At 42.6% G+C, this 8,643-nt stretch overlaps 1 protein-coding gene across 1 annotated transcript; it reads left to right on the top strand.

Moving 5' to 3' along the window:
* The first annotated feature begins 257 nt into the window (after positions 1-257).
* dld (deltaD) lies at positions 258-7,536 on the top strand. The gene is made up of 12 exons (XM_038294610.1): positions 258-751; positions 852-1,154; positions 1,731-1,791; positions 2,173-2,430; positions 3,542-3,602; positions 3,705-3,835; positions 3,941-4,110; positions 4,200-4,416; positions 4,543-4,716; positions 4,798-5,527; positions 5,613-5,844; positions 5,942-7,536. Exons 1-12 carry the CDS (start codon positions 698-700, stop codon positions 5,945-5,947), a joined length of 2,397 nt encoding a protein of 798 aa, XP_038150538.1. The 5' UTR covers positions 258-697; the 3' UTR covers positions 5,948-7,536.
* Positions 7,537-8,643: the final 1,107 nt, after the last annotated feature.

The following is an 8,643-nucleotide window of genomic DNA, read 5'->3' as shown; positions in this document are numbered from 1 at the left end:
ACATTTAACAGCTCAGTAGCCATTTGGTCTGTCCCCTTGAGAAGAAGAGATGGGGGGAATGTGATTTCTTTTTTTCTTTCTTTTTTTTCTTTTTTTTTTTTTTTTTGGAGGGGGGACTCCCACCCTCCTCCTCTGTCTTTGTAATGGCCCGGGGCGGACTTGTGGTGGTGGTGGAAGGAGGGGAGAAGTGAGGCAGAGGGCCTCATTTGCATCTCATTACCCTTTGCTTGCTGGCCCTGGTATAAAACCCAGCGCAGGCAGAAAACCCATCAGACTTACGCACTGATACATGTCATCAAAGGAAAGCAGGGGCTGTTTTTCGGTCAGGATGTATTAATTTTAGCATGTCACAAGAAAATTTCTGGAGCAAATAAAGAAGAATATACTTTCAGCGAAAACTCATTGGAATTAACCACGATATCTGGATTTCTTAAAGGGGACTTTTTCCACTGGATCTTACTTGAATCGGTGAAATTGGTTTCGAAAACAATCTGAAAGTTTTTGGGAGCGGTGAGCAGATGGACAGGTGACTGACGCGCCGCAGGGAAAGTGTTTCCATACATTCGGCTCTGTGCGTAATAGGTTCGCCTTGACTGAACCACAGTGGACAGCTTTGAAAACTTTCTCCATGAGTGTTTGAGTGGTGCTACTGGGAACCGCGGAGCTTTCACTGCTTGTCCAGGGGGCTGTCATCACAATGGGACGCCTGTGTCTGCTCCTGATTGTCAGTCTGAGCTTACTCTCCTGCCAGGTATGGTCCAACATTGAGCGCTCTTTGCGCTCTTAGTTGTAAAATCGTATCCAAAAAGTTTTAGTCTGTTAAGATACTTAAAATACTGTTTGTGTTTTAGGTTTTATGCTCCGGAGTGTTCGAGCTCAAGCTGCAGGAGTTTCTCAACAAAAAGGGAATAGCTGGGAACGTGAACTGTTGCTCAGGAGGCGCCGCGCACCCGCAGGGCCACCAGCAGTGCGAATGCAAGACCTTCTTTCGGGTCTGCCTTAAACACTACCAGGCCAGCGTCTCCCCTGAGCCCCCCTGCACCTACGGAGGCGCGGTGACTCCCGTGCTTGGCTCCAACTCCTTCCAGGTGCCGGAGACGAACGCAGACAGTTTCACCAATCCGATCCGCTTTTCCTTCGGCTTCACTTGGCCAGTGAGTAACTGTACATTTGTCCTGAAACATATTTTAATCTCTCGCCAAACATAAAATAATGTATGTCATTGATGAAGGAATTTAAATTTGGGGAACTCTATTTTAGGCATTAAAAAAACCTAACAGATGCTTCTGGACTAAACTCTTGTGATGGTCTTTGTCAGCAGTGTGTGAGGGGAGCCATTGTAGTAATTTCTCTGCTCTTTGGTGAGATAAAACAGGGAGGGGATGTGGGTGAAAGAGAGAGGGGAGGAGGGGTGGTGTCACCAAAAAGATTTTTCCCTCAGACCAGTCATAGTGGGAAATCTAACATCCTCTGCGTTGGCACATCATTGGCACCCCAGCGTGAAATTCCACTTCATTTTAGTTTTATGGCGATAGGAGTGTGATGTTGGTAGGGGTGTTAAAAAAGGAGCAGGTAGCCCAGCCATATTAGACCTCTAATCAACAGGAGAATTAGACTGAAGTTTATTGTGAGGCCTCCTAATAACCCTCTGCTGCTCTGGAGGGGAGGTGAGGTGGGGGGTGTTTGCCTCTAGCAGAGCAGCTGTTGAACCTCTCTCTGTCTTTCCTCAGGGGACGTTTTCACTGATCATTGAAGCTCTGCACACTGACTCCCTGGACGACCTGACAACAGGTGGGTGACAGCAAGAGAAGACAGACATGGGGTCAAATTATTGCCTTATTTTCATCAGTAGGGATCCGGAAATAAGCTGAAATCTCAGCACTATAAACAGTGTACATTTCTTGACATAACAACTCTCATATTTTGAGATGAAAATAGTCAATCATTTTTATTTTTGACCTTAGATATTTCTAAAATCGGCCCATCATTAGGATGTACTGTCATTGTGTTGTCTCTCCATCACTTAGTGCTAAAATTAGAGCAGGCCATCGTCAGTAACAACTGAAGTTGCAGTGGATGAAAGAGTTGTCATATCCATAATATAAGAAACAACAATACAGGCTTTGTTTTTTAGCCAGACAACAAATTAACTTGTGTAAACACCTTTTACAGAAAACCCGGAGCGATTAATCAGCAGGTTCACCACTCAGAGACACCTTACCGTGGGGGAGGAATGGTCCAAGGACATGCAGACGGCCAGTAGGACGGAGCTGCGCTTCTCCTACCGTTTTCTATGCGACGAGCACTACTACGGTGATGGCTGCTCAGTGTTCTGCAGGCCCCGGGATGATGCCTTTGGACATTTTACCTGTGGCGAGCGTGGTGAAATCATATGCAATTCCGGCTGGAAAGGCCAGTACTGCACTGAACGTGAGTGGGATTTCTCAGCAATTGAATTGTGTCATTGTTTCCTCAGCTTATTGAATGTGAACGTGAGATGTGAGATAGAAATACCTAAGGCTGATCAATGATCCATATTTTTTTGGATCTGGTGACGTATTAGTTAAGGAATCTGATGTGCTCATCAAGCTCACTCTTGGTATTATTGATCACCCCAAAAACAGATTCTTACTTTCGTAAGGCAGTCACAAATAAACTGGTATTTCAAGGATTTGCTGGTTTCTGCACAGTTTACACATCTGTTTTCCAATCTTAAATAAATCCCCCAACAGTCATTTGCCTCCCTTTATTGTTGGAGACTTTTTCCACCTCATAATGCAGAGCCCGTGTGCAACAGGCGTCAGTTAGTTATCCCATTGCACCAGAGGCCTCCGTTCTAATGAGCCGCGGTGGCTCCTCAGTAATTCACACGCCGCGTGCCTTCCATTAGACCACTGGGGCCTCCTCGCCCCCAAACCTCCTCGCCGATTGGCCAAGTAGGGGTCCTGTATTGTTGCAGTCTAGGCTGGTGATTGGCTGAGCTGGGTTGTGTATTGTTGTGGAGGGGGCAGCTGCTCAGTGAGAGGAGACAATGGAGCAGCTGTCTGGTGGTTAGCTCCTCACAGACCAGCTGGCCCTGGGGGGGAAAGGTGGTAGAGGATGAGGAGGAGGGGAATGAGGAGAGAGGCAAAGAAGGGGAGAGGAGGAGGAAGAAAGAGGAGATAAGAAGTAGGGGAGGGGATGGAGGATGGAGGAATAAAAAAAGGACAGAGGCAAGGGGTGAGAAAAGGGGACTTCTGACCCACAGTCAAGGGGAGAAAGGGGGCTTTGTGTGAGAGGTTTTTATTGTGGAGCAACCCCGTTAGAAAGGGCTTCTTGGCTAGGTCTTCTGTTTTTAGACCCAAACTTTGATAGCTTCCAGCTTGGCTAAGGGATAATATTTCATCAGAATTTGCGATTACAACTCAGAGAAAAACCCAAGGGTTTTTATAAAAATAACAACCCTTATCAATACCCTTCATTACCCTTTTTCTGAATTGAAAACTAAAAATCTCAACTTTTTTTTATAGTTTGTCTAATTCTAGTCATTTATTTTTTACAGCAATTTGTCTTCCGGGATGTGATGAAGAACATGGATTCTGTGATAAACCAGGAGAGTGCAAGTAAGTCCAAAACAAACTGCCTTCATGCATCTCTGAACTAAGCTTTTCCTCATCATCATTTTCCCTTTAATTGCTGATATTTAATGAATGGTGTGTCTGCAGATGTCGTGTGGGCTTCACCGGGCGTTACTGTGATGACTGCATCCGTTACCCAGGATGCCTCCATGGCACCTGCCAACAGCCATGGCAGTGCAACTGCCAGGAGGGATGGGGTGGGCTCTTCTGCAACCAGGGTGAGTTTGTTGACAAATTCCCAAAAACCGTGTTGTTTTCTTCATCCTGGCAAGCCTCATGTTTAATCTGTTTGGCTTATGACTCCTGTTTTTGGAAAATTATAGACCTGAACTACTGTACACACCACAAGCCATGTCTTAATGGGGCCACCTGCACCAACACTGGTCAAGGAAGCTACACATGCACCTGTCCACCTGGATATATGGGTGCAAACTGTGAGGTCCAAGTCAATGAGTGTTCAGGAAATCCTTGTCGTAACGGTGGCAGCTGCATTGTAAGTACCAATTTAAAAAGATAACAATGTCTTTTGATATAGCTATGGTCTTCTTTTTGTGCCCTAACCTTAAGTTGTTATCTGCACAGGACAATGACAGTGGCTACAAATGCACATGCCCCCCTGGTTTTTATGGAAACAACTGTGAGTTAAGTGCCAATACTTGTGCGGATGGGCCTTGTTTCAATGGTGGACGTTGTGTGGACAACCCTGAAGGCGGCTACTTTTGTCAGTGCCCAATGGGATATGCCGGTTTCACATGTGAGAAGAAAATTGACCATTGCTCCTCCAATCCCTGTTTAAATGGTAGGTTCTTATCTACATTTGTCAGTAGAACAACTCCACATTGTACTTAAGCCAAGTGGTTTAATAGTGGGAGACTAATTTTAAACAATTTAACTTTAATTTTAAATGTAAATAATCTCTTGGTAGGTGCAGAATGTGTGGATCTGGTGAACTCCTACCTGTGCAAGTGCCCTGAAGGGTTTTCAGGTCCAAACTGTGAGGTTAGCAGCAGCATTTCTGGATACTGTCAATTCTTTCCTTGTCAAAATGGTGGAACTTGCCAGGAGACAATGGATGGCTACACATGTAATTGCCCCCCAGGTATGACACTTTTTAATCTCTTATTTGCTGTGATATATCACTTTGGAGCAGCTTTTTGAGATTTTTAAATTCTGTTTGCAGGATATACTGGAATAAACTGCAGCTCTCCTATCTCTCGCTGCATTCACAACCCATGTCATAATGGAGCCACTTGCTATGAACGCGATGGTCGCTACGTGTGCGCATGTGTGCCTGGCTATGGTGGAAATAATTGCCAGTTCCTTCTACCAGAGGTTTCTGGGGGTTCCCAGCCAGTCATTGATGGACCAGATCGGCGATATTCATCCTCAGAAAGTGGGAATGCTGACATCGGTGAGGATGATGACAGCAGGTTTCCATGGACAGCTGTCTGTGCCGGCGTTTTCCTCGTTCTTGTGATTCTCATCAGTTGTTCTGTGCTGGTGGTCTATGTTCGGGTAAAGCTGCAAACCCGACACAGTCACCAAAGTGACAGCTTTCACAGTGACAGTCAAGAGACAATGAATAACCTGACAACCAATAACTGTCTTCGAAGTGACAAGGAGCTTGGTGGTTTGATGACAACGTCAATTAAAAACACTAATAAGAAGGCAGATTATCATTCTGACCTTGCTGGTTCACTTGGGGGTCTGAGTGGAATCAGCAGCCTGAATGGATCAGAGAAAAATGGCCTTAAGCCTCGTTATCCAAGTGTGGAGTACAACCTGGTTCATGAACTCCGACAAGAAGATCTTTCGCCATGTGCAGAGATGGAATTTAAAGAGTCGGAGCCCAAAAGCGAATCACTAGATGAGCCCAGCACAGAGGAAGAATTTAGGAAAAGACAAAGCAGGTACACAAGAATTCCCCTAAATACAATGTAAACCCATGCAGGATTAAGAATATTATTTCTAATCATTTTGTTGTTATTCCCACAGTATTGCATCAGAAACTAAACCAGTTGCAGAGTCCCCAGGATGCAGCGAAGCAAAAGATCTGTCATGCACTGATTTAAACTGTCCCACAGCGAGGGATTCTCAGTACCACTCAACCTGCGATCTCAAATTCCAGTCAAGCAGTGAGGCTGTGTACCCCACTCCTAGTGACACCAAATACCAGTCTGTCTACGTCATATCAGACCAGAAAGACGAATGTATCATTGCTACAGAGGTGAGGACACCACTGATTTAAAACATTTTAGACTCAAAAAATATTGTTCGATTTTGTATTGTACTCCAATACTAACGTTGTTCTCTCTGTTTTACAGGTATAATTATGATATCAGTTTCCTGTGGTTGATGTTTATCCACACACTCACCAACCCTGAGCAGTAGAGCTCAACTTTTTTTTCCGGGAGGTTTTACTCCTGCTGTTTGCTGCTGTTCCCTGGGATTTCCTAGAGGACTTTGAGCCAAGGTAAAGAGGCGCCAGCGCAGAGTCATCACCTGCTTGGCCATAACCGAGGACTACAGTCATACTACGGGTCGTTTTAGAATATTTAGACCTTCGATGGACGCAGGTCTGTTGGTAAATATCTGCTACGGATAAAGCGCCGGAACAAAGTGCCAGAAACCGTACAGGTTTTGTACCGACACAATGCTGACTGAGAGTGTCAAAAAAAAACTGCCGGAGAACTTATGATGAGCTTGCTTGATGTCTCATTGCAGAACTGGCAGATTCACAGCTCATAAGTCAATGTACTGTTCTCTCCTGATAAGCAGCGATAACCAGCATTGCCTTGGATGTCGACCGATGATAATGTACGGTGGTGTACCCACTAAATGAACAATGTTGTACCTTGAGTGTACTGAAAACTTATAAAGTACTGCTGTAGTACTGTTATGTGCTGTGGTTTTACATTGCTGTGTAAAATCTGTCCTGGATTTCCTACAGTTTTTGTTCTGTGCAGTGCTGCAGAGTTGAGTGTTGAGCTGTTGCAACAGCAGAAGTCCCTTTAGTCATAGGGTGCCTATTTTAGGAGATCAATTAATTAATTTTAAGCAAATAAAAAAATTATTTAAATTTTAGAAACACTTGTAGGACAGTAGAACACTCTCAATTCTACAGCACTGACAGATGTGGCTGAGCTGGTTCTCAGCAGGAAACAGAGACCTGAAAACTCCAGTAGTGACTGCAGATCGATCCACCATGGATGCTGTTGGGCCATACTGGCCTCTAAACCCTGACAAGTCTTATACAAAGGGCAATATTTGGGGAAAGGAAAACAAGAACAAATGTACACATGATATTTAATTATCAAATCACCTGCTCAACCTAAAACTGACAGTTTGGCTTTTTCCTAAACTTTTGATGATGTTTTTTTTTTTTTTCAAGAGAACAAGGCCGAGCTATAAAGTCTTAACTACCAAGACCTCATTGCACTATAGAGGTGTGTGTGAATATGTGTGTGTTAATGATTGTGTGTATGACAGTGTGTGTGAAAAGAAGAAACAAATCCCGCATTTTTGTCAATGTATAGGCTGCCCACTTACCCCAGTCTTCCACTATCAACCAATTAACGGACACCATCACTCCAGCTGCTGCTGGTTAGGATCTTTTGTTTTGTTTTGTTTTTATTTTATTTGTTATATAAAGAAAGATGTATGCATTTAATTTAATTATGTAATTATTTTTGTTCCATTTTGTTGTGCTGTTTTTGTTATGCCCAATATAATTTAAGTTGTGTTGTTTTTATTTGGCAGATGATGTATGTATGTAAGTATGTATGTATGCTTGTGTTAGGCACTTGAGACCACTGTGACTGTGTTGTATTTAAGAGAAAAGTCGTATGTACAGAGCCTGTCATTTTTTATAACTGGAAAATGTGATATTTTTCCAAAATAAAAGATAAATGAAATCTTCTCCAGTGGTGTTGGAAAGTATTTTATTCTTATTTAAAATAGTGTGGATTGACTTGAAATTACAGCAAAGAAGGTACAAGTATTTAAAAAAGTTGTATAATTTTAAGAAGAGGGATTTGTCGTCACTAAATGATTGTGTAAGCAGCGTTTGCATGATGTGTGTGTGGGAGCCTGTTTGCGTGAATCTGTCTGACACAGCAGAAGACTGTCTCCTTGTGGAACCACTAAATGAGACAAAGACACACCCCATAATCATAGACCGCTTAGCGAGCCTCTTCTGAGGCCAGAGTCATTTCTCTGTGTGGATCTGAATGTGAGTCCAAGTGTGTGTTTTGGTTCCCTAATGTGTTTGTGACTGAATCTCTTTTTGTCTATGAGCCTCTTTATTTGTCTATAAGTTCATGTGTGTGATCTTTTTTAAGCAGATGGGTATTTATAGCTAGAGATAGAAACCACCAGTCTGGATTTAGTCCTCATTGCCCCTGCCTGACAACACTCTGTATATAAATGTGTGTGAATGTGTGTGCCATTCAGCGACCACTGAGAGAATAGAAACAGCCATCAAAGAAACTCATATGGTTTGCATTCTCTTATAAACACACACTCTCAAGATAGGCAGTAAAATTGGATGACGGATGATCAGAACTTCACAACGGCTTCTAAAAGGATGAACAGGATTTAGTGTTGACATGAAGCAGATTACCACAGAGACAGACGTCATGGAGTGGCTAACTGATCTTAAAATGTAGATATGAAAATATAAAAGCAATTCTTTAATCAATTTGACATAAAATTCATAATATAAAAAAGTAAAACCCCATTTTCCTTTTTGTAAATGAACCACCTAACTTATATAAATTGTTCTGGTCATGTCTACCATGTCATTGTATACATTTTTCACTTTGTGTCATACAGTTTTTATTGTTAAGCATTAAACCATGAGGCCTGATAAACCTTAAGAAAAAGGTCAAAAATAAAATTTACCTGTTTGTTATATGAAAAAAAGTTTTAAAGCTATAGTTTAGGGTTTAATGTTTAATTAATGTATGATTAATTAACAATTAATATCTTACCCACTATAACTCTGTTAGCACCGTCATTTACTAAA

Source organism: Cyprinodon tularosa, unplaced genomic scaffold (genome assembly GCF_016077235.1).
Source record: "Cyprinodon tularosa strain WSP-4 unplaced genomic scaffold, ASM1607723v1 ctg342, whole genome shotgun sequence".
Lineage (NCBI taxonomy): Eukaryota > Metazoa > Chordata > Actinopteri > Cyprinodontiformes > Cyprinodontidae > Cyprinodon > Cyprinodon tularosa.
Note: the sequence above shows the minus strand (reverse complement) of the source record. Positions and strands in the feature narration are given on the sequence as shown.